Source organism: Engystomops pustulosus, chromosome 11, assembly GCF_040894005.1.
Source record: "Engystomops pustulosus chromosome 11, aEngPut4.maternal, whole genome shotgun sequence".
Classification (NCBI taxonomy): domain Eukaryota; kingdom Metazoa; phylum Chordata; class Amphibia; order Anura; family Leptodactylidae; genus Engystomops; species Engystomops pustulosus.
In genome coordinates, this window is record NC_092421.1 from 54,367,775 (window position 1) to 54,382,338 (window position 14,564).

Below are 14,564 nucleotides of genomic sequence, written 5' to 3' on the forward strand. Positions count from 1 at the left end.
TATTTTGCTACTAAAACACGGTTCCAGCTACTATAGAGCCCAAGATGGCGATGTCTAAAAGGACTCTCCCCCTGCAGCCTCTAAATGTGACTCGTCTCAGGAAATACGGGACTCTTCTCTGCTCATTTTTATATACATTTTTTTAATATAGGTTAACGGGAGAGATTTCACATAAAGAGAATATAATAAAGGACATTTCATACCCTACCTGAGGGCCTTTGTATCTGTTTCAGTAACCCAAGAAAATCACACCGAGGCCTGAGGCTGGGTGGATGAGTTTGTAGAACTCTATTGCAAGCCACAGGTAGATGGAAATTGTTTAGTTTTTGGCCCTGGCCCACAACTGGAAAACCTCTATTACGGTACACCCACGTGGAAGAGTTTGCAAGTAATTTGTTTCAAGTAATTGGTTTTTTCCCGGTTGTTTGCGATCTCTAAGTTTATGTTAGGGCAGAAATATACAGGCAGGACTCATCATTGGCAGTGGATGTGATGTGCAGCTGTCAGGCATGGGGTACAAGGACTCTATGCTAAGTAGTCAGTGGTGGTGGCACTTCCTAATGTAGTCTAATCCCCCAATGATTTATGTAGGATATGTTTGTCTTTAGAGCGGCCTTGAATGTAACTCGGCCTTAGAATGTTCTATGTGTATGAATAACTAGAATGCTCTGAGTGCAGTAAATCACTGCATTATTATCATGGCTGGGTAACCTTCAGCACTTGGTTGCTCCTTATGTTGATCACTACAGTAGATGTTGCATTGAATTTGACTTTATATTACCTATCTATCATGTCCATGCATTTTTTGTTTTCTGAATTGTTTCTTATTCTTTCACTTCTAACTTGAAAAAGTTTGAAATTTTCTCTCTTGTTTTCTAAAAAGTGTATTGAGCTTATTCTATACATAAAAAAGTGTGGTCTAGGGCTTAAACCTAACACTGTTTGCACCTTAGTATGCGCAAAACTGTTAGAAGACTTGCATTAATGTCATTACTATGTCAGGAGAGCTGTCAGATCCTCTTTTAGGTGTCTCTATCTTAAAGGAAATACATCATCTTTTTTGACAATACAAAACTGCAGACAGTGTTTTGTATATTCCCTGGAGATCTGTGTTACCGCACGTTTTTATGTGTAGTAAGTAGCAGCAGATCTGTGGAAAGTAAACTGTTTTTAATCCAGATTTGCAGCTCCTACATGTGTTCTGGGCAGAGCTTTCCGCAGCCCCTCCTCTCTGCACTGCTCTGAGTAACTGCTGTAAGTATCCAAACATCCTGATGCAGTATCCTGATGCAGAAAGCTCTTCAGGCTGAAAGACCTGTCCAGAGCCCTTCAAGAAGCTGCAAGCCTGGATTATAACTTTAGTTATACAAAGGTATGATTAGGCAGCTCACAAGGGACAATGCCTAATGCTGTCTGCAGCTTTTGTATGGTCAATATGCTGGTTGACACCTTGAGCATTCAGGCAATGGAAAGCCACTCAAACAATGGGTGGTTAATTTTTTTTTCCTATGTCAGGGTCCAAGCTATTAACACCACTTCTATTTTTAATGGAATATTGATACGGTTACCAATGCTTCTATTTTAAGTGCCCGCGGGTCTCCCTGCCAGCTTCTAATTTAAACGGCTCATTTGCAGCCCGGGTGCCAGCCGGGCAATGACAGGTGCCCTTTATTTTTCATAAAGAGCCGCAACTCTCCCAACAACAACAACACTGCCAGTCGGACCATCAAGATGATGAGACGCAGCTATTCAGTGAGTGTACAGTAAGCTGTGGATACTCTCTAGTACATCCATTTATTAAGGCTCATAGAAAAACTAGATTGTCAATGAAGGAAGAAGCTTCAGATTACAAAACCTGAGGCTGTTCTCATTGACTCCTTGCCCAGTCTGCTAGGAAATGTCAGTGTTATTTATGTGCCGTTTCCTTCCCTTCTCTCCGGACCTGCGGGTAAACATGGTAACTCGTGTTACTTTTTATTATTGCTATGTTACATTTTTTGAAATGATATAATAATAAATGATTATTTTATTGAATTTGCATGAAGACATTAGTACAAGTGTCACATTGTAGTCAAATATTTGTACAGATTATTGTACAATTCAGTTCTTTACTTGTTTTTTTTGTAAGTTAGTTTTTTATCCTGTGCTGCATATTGGCTAAGACTAGTAATATGCCCACTTTAATTCACGTATGCCTCTTTATCATATAGAGGTTGGCAGCTCTTTGGGCAAGTGAATATTCTTGTATATACCTGTATTTCTGCAGTATGTAACTCTATGGTGTGTAGTTCCTCCGTTATTCTTATTAGAAATCTATAGAAATTGAATTTGAATTAGTATCCATTGTGTCCTAAACAGCCTGACATTGTCCGATTTATTGCTATCCGTATCAGGCAATCAGGTTTGTAACACCTAGTTGACCGTTTACAATACATTTCTAGGAGGATTAACAAAGGAACAAGAGTTTAAAATAAAAAATATATATATATATATATACACTATAGAATTTAGACCTGTAATAACTTCTTGAAGGAGAATCTTTCATCACTTCTGACCTCTTCCCATTAAATAATTCTGAAACCACTTTTCTTAGTCCTCAGCCGTTGTGCTTTACTCTATTAATTAAATTGACAACTTGGAGGGCGGGGGGTAGAGTTTATCAAACTTTTTTTTTTCCTTTCTTTCTTTTTTTTTTTTTTTTTTTTTTACAAAGTTCGCCATGTTTGTTTTTTTTTTTTTTTTAGTGTTTTGCCTGATTTGTCATTAGTTTCCAGGTGTTTGACATATGAAAATAATAATAATAATCTTTATTTATATAGCGCCATGAAATACCACAGTGCTTTACAAATCATAATGTCTCAATTTTGGTGAAAATCTGTTAAAAAGGCGCACAAAAAGTAGCAAAACCGCTCCAGCTCACTAATGGCGTCTTTCACCGCAAACAAGGTCAAGCATCACTTCCAGGGCTATTTTTTCGGTTGTTCAAAAAGTTACTAATAGATTTCTAAAAGCCTATTTTTTGGAGTTGGACTGATGATTCTATGCCTGACTGTATATTCAGAAACCTTCGGCAGTGCTGCTGCTGAATCTCTTGTATGATAACATTTCTTATGTGAATTTCCTTGGCCGGGCTACACATTATGTCAAGGTTTGTGTACTGAGCCTGGACTGTATGTAGCATTGTCATTTTATGTAGGGGTGCAGAATGATTGCTTAGTGTCTCACATCTGACTTGTGTTTTGATTTCTTTGCCCTTGCATTCCAGAGACGGCTTTGTAACATTTTGCAGTAGCTTGAGACATTTCTGCGACATTTGACAAAAAGTCCCCCCAAAAAAGGAATATGATTTACTGTAATACCAAAAGAAAAAAACAACTGATATGGGAAAAATACATATAGAGGTGCAAATAAGCACCAGACAAAAGAAAACTAAGATAAATGTCCCCCTGGGTGTTACAAATCCCTCTTGTCATGAGGCTGTGTCATACAAGAAGTGGAGCGCAGTTTTCTGCATTGGGTCCTCCAGTACCTGTTAGGGGAGAGTGTTATATAGATTTTCACTGCTCTGGGGATATGATATAGGGGTCACTTTTAGCTCAAACTTTCATGTCACCCCCCATTTATATGGGTTTGTTAATTTGCTGTTTTGTTGACCTCAATATACAGTATTAATAGGATGCTATCCCTGTAAATGGTGGGTATTGTATTACACTTACTGGTGCTTATGTCCATGACTGATAGTTTCTATGGTAGCCACATGATAAGGGTCAGTAGTCATGTGTGGCTCCCAAGTCACGTGTTGCAGACCTAGGTTTATAGTGTTATTGAAAGAAGACAGACGTTTCTACATTTCCATAAAGAAGGATTGCAGGATCTGGGGCAATTGTTAAAGTTTGCAAAAGCTCTTGTTTTTCTTGATGTTTAAGGAAGGAAGATGCAAAGAAGCAATAATAATGCTTCTCTGGATCCTCCAGTACTGGTCAGCTGAGAGAGTGTTATAATAAATATATATATATATCCAACCATCGCAGGTCAGGTATGAAATGTCCTTTCTAGAATTCTCTCTTTCATGTTAAAAAAAAGTCTCCAAGTGAAATGACAGGGAAAAGTCATATTTTGCTTGAGATGAGTCAAGTTTACAGGCTTCAGGAGAAGTCTTGCTTCCAGTTTTATGGTACCTAGAAACATGCTTTTGGTGTTGTATTCTCAGCTCATTTGCATATGACTTTGAAGGAGATTTGTATAGGTAAAAGGGTGAGATTTCACATAGGAGAGGGAATTTAGAGAGCACTTACCCCACTTGATGGTGCTGATAGCTTAATGGAGTAAAATCTGGTGACTGAGTCCCTTTTAAGTGTTTATGGCCAAGAATGGGATCTGATGTGTTAAAGTTTTCACTTATTAATCATATTCCATTTCCTTTTTGTCATTAAATAAACCACTTCTCTACAGTAGCAGAGACAGATACAGGCGGACCCCTACTTAAGAACACCTGACTTAGACGACCCCTAGTTACAAACGGACCTCTGGATGTTGGCAATTTACTGTACTTTAGCCTTAGACTACAATGATCAGCTATAACAGCTTTATTGTTAATCCTGGTTGTTATGACAATCCAACATTTTTAAAATCCAATTGTCACAGAGACCAAAAAATGTGTCTGGAGCTACAATTATAAAATATACAGTTCCGACTTACATACAAATTCAATTTAAGCGTAAACCTGCAGAACCTATAGGAGATGCTTTGCAAATTGCAGCATTGACTATAAAATTCCAAGACTTTGCATGAAGGACTTTCTTTATGACTGTAAAAGTGATCTTGGTCCCATCTGTATTTTTGGCCACCTCTTGGACCCGAGCACTCTTGCTCGTGGGAAAACATTCAGTCAAATTGCTAAGTCACCTCTCCAAATATTATTACAACGCATTATTTTATGGTTGTTCTGTGTAATGATGGATGGTTTGACTCAGTACGTCTTTCCTGAGTATAGCAGTGATATGTGCCAAGTAGAATGGCTGCCAATACGTTTGTTGGCTGAAGATATGTTTCTAGATGTGAGTAGAGACGTGTACTTTTACGACTGCTGTAGGACTACATATGTTGGTTGTGCAATACTATTACTTTCTGAGCCTTTTTTATAGGATCGTCACAGGTATGACAGGTTTGCTTCTCCACGAGTAGGGTCTGAGGGGTTAAATATCTAGAGTTCGAGATCTCCATTTGTCCAGATGATGATTATAAATGAAAACCCTGGAAATCAAAATGAGAGAACAATGTATGATCACTTGACTTTTCTAGAAATCTACATTGGTGTACATTTGAAGGATTTTTGTAAGGGGTACGTCATGCCGATAGAACAGTGCTTTACTAAATTACCAAACTATATCAACATGAAACATGTATTGTGCAAAAATGTGACGATCATAATTAGAGAACAGCAATGACGGTAACACAGAGAAAGGTTAAAAGTAAAAGTCGCCAATCAATAGGGAGGCTTTTTTTAACATGGCTTTAGCGGCCACAGGACATCACTGGTCTCTCACGCTGCTTTGGTGAGATTCTGCTCCTCTCTTCTTCCATTTTCTTCCATAGTTCTTTGAATATGGGTTGTGGGTTTTTTGTCCATAACTTTGTCACCAAGGATTTTCCAGAGGTTTAGATTAGGACTCTGGACTGGCCTTTTCATTGTTGCAATGGTTTTCTGTTTCAAGGAGTTGCTTTACCTGTTTTGTTGAATAAAGTTCTGAATTCTCTCTGCCGTATAGCTGCATGAGAGGTCCAAAATTTCTGCAGAAAACATTCCTCAAACCATGGCACTTCCTCCACCAACTTATACTGACTTCTTTACACACTTTGGGTTCAGTCTTTTCCCTAATTGTTAACAAACATAATGTTTCCTATCAGATCTATATAAATTGAACTTGCTTTTATCAGTAAATTGAACTGTAGACCACTTCTCCTCTGTCTACACAATATGCCCCTCGGCAATGGTGAATATAGCCTTTTGACTGGTGCTAATGAGAGGTTTGGTCACTACAGAGGGGACTTTCAGTCCAAATGCTCCTCAACATTGTGACACTGACAAGACAGATTACTACCCTTTGCAGTGCGGAATTGGCGAGCAATTCCAGCTGCATTGGTGAAAAGATTACCCATGGAGATTCTCCGTATTATTCTGTCCTCTTTTGAGGGAGACCAGCCTTCTTGGGAGACTTGAAATGAGTTTGTTATGTTGTAAAGATGCAATATTCTAGAAATCACAGCTTTGGAAAACCAACTTTTCTTGCTATGTCTGAAAAGCTTACACAGCCTTCATCAGGACAACCTACTCCCGGAGGGTTTGAGTCACTTTGGAACGGCACAGCATTTTTGATTAGTTGGACAAAACTGGAACGTTAGGCTTCTAGTTACATAGGGTTTGTGAGATGATAAAGGAAATTAGCAGCAGGTGCCAGATCAACACCAATAACTTGCAGATATCTGACAGTGTTCTCCATCAGTCTCTATCTTGATCAGTGTTCTTTTAAAATTATCTCATTTACATTTTTATTCTGCGCTTTATGACATGTACAATTTATGAAATAAACCTAAAATACTTCTCTTTAACTCATGCTATAATCTTCACATATTTCTACACATTTAGGAAATTGTTTGGTGGTCTCTAATTTTGATCTCCAGTGTAGTTTATCTACCACCAGAACGAAAGACTGTAGCCCATCCGGCTCATTTGCATACAATCTCCATTAACACCTATGGACCCTGGAGCCCCTCAGGTTCATTTGCATACAATCCTTCATCCTGGTGGTAGATGCCCTTTTAAGGTTTTTTTTTTTTTTTGTTTACCAAATATTTATTGTGTTTTCTCATACAGTGCCGTGGATCCGGTTTAAAGATGACCACATCATGGAGCGATCGTTTGCAGAATGCGGCAGATCTTCCTGCCAACATGGACGGTCATGCCTTAAAGAAGTATCGGAGGGAAGCTTATCACAGGTGAATAGGGGGAGCTTTGTGACATTTAATTATTTTTAACATTTTTTTTTTCTTTTTGTTTATCTACCACTATTCAGCCAGAAATATTTATCAGGTAAAGGAAGTTCATAGTCTGTTCTGATGATGCCACTAGATCCAATTCAAAAGAATATGTATTATTCTCATAGCTTTCTAGAAATCTGCTAAAACTCAAAGGAGTTTAAAGGGGTGGGCACAAATTTAATAAAGATTACCAGAGTAAGTACAATCCTCTTAAATGATTGTAGATCACAGGTCACTTGACCCACCCACAGTCACTTTTGGGCCTTCCTATGACATCCCATGTGTTACTGACTTTGTGTCCTGCTGTCTGGGGGTACTCTCATATTTAAATGTATGTCCCCTTCTTGAACACCACTCACATGCCCGTGCCTAGAGGGCATATAGATTTCCTTGGCATGGGCAGAAAGGGAAAGTTTAGCAAAGTAAGTGCAATAAGGATGACATTTTAGGGGATTGTACTTACCTTTTTAAACTTTGTTATTCGTACCCAACCCCTATAAAGCTTAAAGGGGTTTTCCCCTTTAAGCTTTATAGGGAGGCCCTATAGTTAGGCCCTATAAACCGGTTAGGGCCTAACTTGCTGATCGGTGGGGGTCTCAGTGGTGATGTACCCCGGTCAGACCCATCATTACTTCCCGAAATGAGCGTATTTTGCAATCTTCGTTAGCTCCATAGAAATGATCGGGCAGCCCAGCCATGCATGAGCGGCTGCTCTGCTCATCTTGGTGAGCAATAAGGGGTCCTAGGGGGGTACATCGGACCTCCTGTTCACGTGATCTGTGGGGGGTCTAGTCACTCAGACACTCACTGATCAGCAAGTTAGGCTATAGCCTGCGAATAGGGCCTAACTTGTTTTGTGGGGAAAACCCCTTTAAACACAAAACTCTAAAAATATTACATTACTTTACATATATGACTGTCTACATTTTATTCTGTGCTTGTATTATACTTATACTTATGGCTCTGGAAAAGCAGCTATAGTCACTATAGTCACTAAATAGGTGATTTCCAATAACTTATCTAAGGTGCTTCCCACTGGCTTATGGGGATTTACTCCATGGTTATAGACAGGAACTTTCTGTTTTTGTCTTTTATACAGTTTCTCTTTCTCTTGAGCAATCCTGAGATAGCGGAGTGGTGGCTACACAAACTTCAGAATAGATTTCTCCCTGGGCTTGTGTTACCTATCACCCTGGTACAGATGTGGTTTTACACATTTGATGCTTGAATAAACATGTTTTCATGTACATAGTTATACTAAAGTCTGTATTCACCTAAGCTGGAATTTCCCACCTGGATATGGCATAAACAGAAGTTCATATTATTCATTGTAATAATTTTAATACACAAAATCAGTAAAACTGCCTAAAGTTATAACTCTAACAATTCTCCATAAATCCTATTAGAGTGAATAGGATCATGTATGCGGGCTACAATAATCCTGTTTTTGGGGTCGGGGCTCATATACTGTGTATATCTCTTCTCATAAGTGGTTATAGTTGTTTACAGCCATATTGTTTATGGTCTTGAAGATTCTTGCGCCCTTATGTTACTAGGTAAAAAAAAAATCTTGTTTTGCGTTAGGAGTGACATAATCAACAAAACAAACACGTTATGGAAGTGTGAGTAATAGTGACGTATTAATAGTTGGAGACTGAAGTGTTCCACCCTCATATTGGGCATAGTTGTAAAAGTTATTCTGTCAGCCACTGGATTAGGAGCCGTCACAATATGGAAGAAGACAACGAAGGGATTTGTCCATTTTTGATTTGATGTCACCACGTCCTCCTTCTTTGAGTGCCATCGGTCTGGATAAGAAAGGATATCAGTAGATTATCCCTCTGAGAACTTGTGTATCGCCCAATATGGAGCTCTACCAGCCGCCTTCCGTGTATGTGGACTGTAAGGATCATGCGGCTCATAGGTATCATGTCCTATCCTTTTATTTATGTTTATTAATGTCTCTTATAGTATGTGAATTCTGTTTCTACATAGATCAGATGTTTGACTCTGGATCCTATGACATTTCTTAAGAGGAACCTGGTGGGAGGGATGGCTCCAGCGCTCCTTTTGGTCACCTTTTCATGGTTATTGATGCTGTTTCATTTTTGCTTTTCTCTGTCGTTGCTGGAGTTTGTATCTGTCCTTTTCCTATACGTTACGTAGGGAGGTTTGTGGTCTTCGAAGGCTTCATCAGAGCGTTGTGGAATAGGAACCAGTGACTTTCTTCACAGCTTCTTATGACAGATCTCATCCTGAGTATGTGGAAATTTTCTTCACGACAAGTTGTTCCACACAAGCTGCTATTCTAGTTTCTAATAAAAGGCTGAAATGAAATGCTGTTTGGCAAAATTGTTTGATACTTGTCCTAGTTTGGCTCTTACATTTTGCTTGAGGGACTTTGTTGGTCTGAGGCCAAATTTGCAGCTTTGCTCATAGAAATAACCCAGAGTCACTGATGGGTATCCCAGATAATTCATTACTAAAGTGGGCAAAAGAAAAATAGAATTTGTTTTAAAAGGTGGTGTTTTAATGTCGAAAACATCTTTTCGGTTTGAGTAGATTTAATAGATTATGATCCTCTGTTCAAGTATAATTGGAAAGGAGTTCTATGTTCAGGATTGTCATCACTTGGCCGGTGCGAGAAATTTTTCCCCCCCGAAAAATTCAGCTGAGTTGATTGTTGAGATCTTCTTGTGGTTAAGAGATTATTCTAACAACTATGCATTATGGATGACCCCTCTAACTGGTCCTATCCTAATTAAAAGTTAGTATATTGAGCCGCTAACCATGGCGTTTCTTATGTTCTTCCGAAATTCTGAAAGTCGGTCAAGCAGTAACTTGAGAACCTTGTCCTATAATGATGATGTGTCTGAGGACCGCTTGCGTCCTTGCCCTTTCGCAGTATCCAATTGGATGTCAAGTTTGAAATTTCTTTGCGATATTTTTAGCTTACTTGTAAAATCTGAAACCAGTGATTTGTTTTTGTCAGGATTGTTCAAGGATGTCTAATATGGGAAGAAAGAAGGCGTTACATCTATATTGTGGGATACACTTCTTTGGTAAATGAGGAAAGTAGTTAAAGGGAATCTGTCAGCGGTTTTGACTGTAGTTACGTATTCTTCCTTGAGATCTGTGTAGTCATAATTTTGTGTGTGTTAGCGACCGGACTGTGATTAATGCATTTATGATCCAGGATTGTAGCTGGATTCGAAGCTCTTTGAAGAATTGTTGTGTGAGATCGCATCACTGCACTGCTGCAAAGCCCCTCCCCTGAATAACTTCTGTAGGATTCAAACAAAAGTCGCTATATCAGGGGGGGGGCTGTGCAGCAGTGCAGCGAAGAGATCTCACAAAAGACCGATGAACTGAAAGACCCACATACATGCACTAAACTAGACTGACGGGTTCTTTAGTAAGAACCAGTAAAACTGAAATATACAAGGAAACCAATTACCAGGGTGTTTCCATCTTCTAGTAATCATCCCATAAAACTAAATGGCTCGTGTGTATATTACCATGGGCTGGAATGTGGCTGATGATGTCAGCATTTTTGCGATACATGCAGATGCTTACCGTGGGTCATGGAGTTACACGGTAGCATTACTGTAGCTTGAGTAATGGTAAGGAATGTGGTGCTGTCAGATCAGATGGGTCACGATGACAGCTGCAACATAATGGGTACAAATCTGAGTAATATTTGCAAGGCCGGGAGATTTAGAGTAATCCCTGTTTAGGTCGGGTTGAAACGTAAAATACGTTCTCTGGCAACTTGAGCAAATCATGAGATCATGTTTATGGGATTACATTTTGGAAGATCAGTTTGTTCTAAGGGTCAGTCCTACAGGGTTCTAGTTACCTGGGGGAATTTGGACATCTGAGATGTCATTTATGTATAATATTGAGCATTGAGTCTATTTGTGATTAAATGTTCAGCAAAATAATCCTTCCCCCCAGCACTGAGGTCCATGATGTATCATCTGATATGAGTTAGGGGCATAGGTATCCAAAACATGCAAATACAGGCAGTTTTTCTTCATATGAAAACTGATGAGTTGCTAATCTACTTTTTGCAGTAGATTAGAACTAGTTGGTTGCCTAGAAACATTTAAGAAGAAAAATGACAACATACAGATAATTTATTTTTTTCTTTATTGCCGATCCATTGACTTCTATGGAGGTCCGTTGTCCGATGTGAGAAAAAAAAATACATCAATTTTTTTCTCCGTGTCTGCACATCCGTGAAAAATGACTGACATGTGAGCATACCCGTAGAAATCAATGGGGCTGATGGCATAGAGACCTCAAAAACGCCATCTGAATAAACAGTTAAAGAAAAAAAATAATCAAGTATTATTCTATTCTGCTTTACAACACTGCTGGACATCAGAGAGACTATTCCTTGTGACAGGTTTATAATTTAAGACCTTTTTTTCTTTTCTTTTTCAATACCGTCCATCTGGTGTGTTATATTTGGATCAGATACACTTGCAATGTAACATTTCTTCTAAAAGTGCCTTGTCACCCTTATCATCCCCCATTAGCAAATGCTTGCAGTGTTTGGCTTGGATTAAAATGAAGGGCAGTGACGTTCTTGCATCACCCAGCACCTATTTAGAGCGTGTGCCAAGCGTCCTGCTGATATCTATTACAAATCCAATGGCTGCAACTCATGGAAAGATGTGTCCCCCTGGGTCATCTTCTAACTTGATGATAAACGTATCCTGTTCTAGAGATGAATTAAAATAATATTTTCTCTTCTGACTTGGACATTTAATATCATATATATGTTATAAAAATGTTCCCTCCCCTAGCTCAGAGCCATTGCTGTCAGCCGGCTCCCGGCATAGTCTTGTATGGCCGCACTGTATAATGAGAATCACAACAGCTGATACAGCCAGCTCCGGGCAAAGACTTGCATATGCGCGGTCTAGGTTCTCCTTGTGCATCTCCGGATGCGCAAAACTATGCCAAGAGCTGATGGCACCGCCTCTCGGCCTGTGTGAAGATCATTTTCCATAATTGTAATCATATGGTCCCTTAGATATAAGATTGTTGTCCTTTGATCCGCCGGCAGCCATTTTCCTCTATAACTCATCCACGACCACATGGCACGGACGTTGCATAGTCGCGATTATAATGACAAATTCTTGCAGTGTTTTGCCTTTTTTTTAAAGGGGCAGGGGGCTGGCTATGTACAGGGGCAGGGGGCTGGCTATGTACAGGGGCAGGGGGCTGGCTATGTACAGGGGCAGGGGGCTGGCTATGTACAGGGGCAGGGGGCTGGCTATGTACAGGGGCAGGGGGCTGGCTATGTACAGGGGCAGGGGAATGCTGGCTGGCTGCATACTGGGGGCAGTGGCTGGATGGCTTATATACTAGGGGGGAAGGGGGCTGACTAGCTATATACAGGCTGTGGCCAATGCATTTCCCACCCTAGGCTTATACTCGAGTCAATAGGTTTTCCCAGTTTTTGTGCCAAAATTTAGACGCTTTGGCTTATATTCGGGTTTGCTTATACTCGAGTATATACGGTATCTTCTCACCGGTACTTTATTTTTTATTAACATGCAACATGTTTCTCCTTCAATGGACACTGTTGGGGAATGTTGGACTTTGTGTTGGCCGGATGAATTAAATGTAATTGTTAAAAGCCTTCATATTCTTGTGAAATTGGTAATATATCATTAGAAAGGGGCACCACCAAAATGTTGATCTACTTTGAAAGAATGTGGTAGAGGTACATGGGATTGAAATCGGATTGCATTTATTCTGTCCGAGGTCTCCGGAATCTGAAAATGTAATTATGAAGGTTATTAGGAGAGGTAATGAGTTTTAGTTAATCATGAACCCATGGAACATAGTTGTGTCCTCTCTTGTATTCAGAGATGTACTATAATTTGCATTCTTAACACACTGATTAAGGCTGTGTTCACATGTTGCATTGACGTTGTGTTAGCCGATGTTTTATAGGGTTCATTGATTTGTACCTTGAGCAAAGCCTGAAGGGAGGAGCAGGACTCCAGGTTCTAGGAATACAATGAAAAGGAGTCCTGCTCCTCCCTTCAGACCCTGTACCATGTATTATTCAATGAATTAGCTTTGACAGGAGTGTTCCTTTAAAGGACACCACCAGGATGAAGTACTGTATGCAAATGAACCTGAGGGGCTCCAGGCTGCTTTAACACCTATGGAGCCTGGAGCCCCTCAGTCTAATTTGCATACAGTCCTTTATCCTGGTGGTAGATGACCTTTAATGTTGAGCTATCAGTGTGTGTTAATGTTGCGCTACCCTTGTGTTAGATATTCCAGGATCCAACTTTTGCAATAGCTGACGATCCCCTTAAGGGTTGGGTTTGTAACAAGGTCCGTGTCCCGGTCCTGGGGTATCTCTAGGTAAATGTGACCTCTGAAGGTAATAATATCTGCTCAGCCAGTTGCCTCTGCAGGCTTTCTTTAAGGTCATATTGCTGCCCCCAATCTCATGTGTAATTTTCTTTTCTTGTCCTTCAGGGTCTTTGTGAACAGAAGTCTCGCCATGGAAAAGATCAAGTGCTTTGGATTTGATATGGATTATACACTTGCTGGTGAGCATGGAAAGAATTCTCCAACCTTACTTACAAACCTGCTATTTATAACTTTTCTCTTTACTCGCGCAGTGTTGTCACTGTTTCTTAGAACTGCTTTTATAGATAATTATTTAGGTCGGCTAAGCCTGGGAAATCTTGTTCGAGGGAACGTCATATGCTGGAGAAGTGCACATCACAAAACTGAACCCGGGCTTATTATCCTTGATGGTTTACATGAATTCCACTTAGATCTGATTGGATATATGTGGGGGTTTGATAAGATTGTGTACACAGCATTCATCTGTTGTCAGTGGTGGGAGAGGGTGTGTATACGTGTTTCTCCTTCAGTGGACACTGTTGGGGAATGTTGTACTTTGTGTTGGCCAATCTGAAAATATGATTAGGCAAAGTTCTCTAGAATGATCATCTCTGGATCATCCCAGATGAAATTGCACATATATTCCATTACAAATAATAACCCCTGAATCCACACTTCCTTACCCAATAGAGAATATTGTGTTTGTGAGTAAATGGATGTAGCAGGGCTGTGTGTGTGTGTGAGTAAATGGATGTAGCAGGGCTGTGTGTGTGTGAGTAAATGGATGTAGCAGGGCTGTGTGTATGTGAGTAAATGGATGTAGCAGGGCTGTGTGTGTGAGTGAATGGATGTAGCAGGGCTGCGTGTGTGAGTGAATGGATGTAGCAGGGCTGGGTGTGTGAGTGAATGGATGTAGCAGGGCTGGGTGTGTGAGTGAATGGATGTAGCAGGGCTGCGTGTGTGTGTGTGAGTGAATGGATGTAGCAGGGCTGCGTGTGTGAGTGAATGGATGTAGCAGGACTCTGTGCGTGAGTGAATGGATGTAGCAGTGATGTGCTTCTGTGAATTTTTAATTGGTGTCTAAATATATTTTTCCTTTTTATGGTGCGACTTATAGTAGGGTTAGTCTGAAAAATACA

At 40.0% G+C, this 14,564-nt stretch overlaps 1 protein-coding gene across 7 annotated transcripts in view; it reads left to right on the forward strand.

Annotated features, from left to right (window-relative positions):
• NT5C2 (5'-nucleotidase, cytosolic II) overlaps nucleotides 1-14,564 on the forward strand; it is a 64,970-nt gene that overhangs the window by 17,968 nt on the left and 32,438 nt on the right. For 5 of the 7 annotated variants that reach the window (XM_072129304.1, XM_072129300.1, XM_072129301.1 and 2 more), the window contains exons 2-3: nucleotides 6,875-6,996; nucleotides 13,552-13,625. In XM_072129304.1, coding sequence (XP_071985405.1) covers nucleotides 6,896-6,996; nucleotides 13,552-13,625 — 175 coding nt within the window. In that variant the 5' untranslated portion in view covers nucleotides 6,875-6,895. Of the gene's footprint in view, nucleotides 1-1,634; nucleotides 1,753-6,874; nucleotides 6,997-8,778; nucleotides 8,963-13,551; nucleotides 13,626-14,564 lie in introns of those variants that run through there. The other 2 variants (XM_072129302.1, XM_072129305.1) reach the window with 2 other exon arrangements.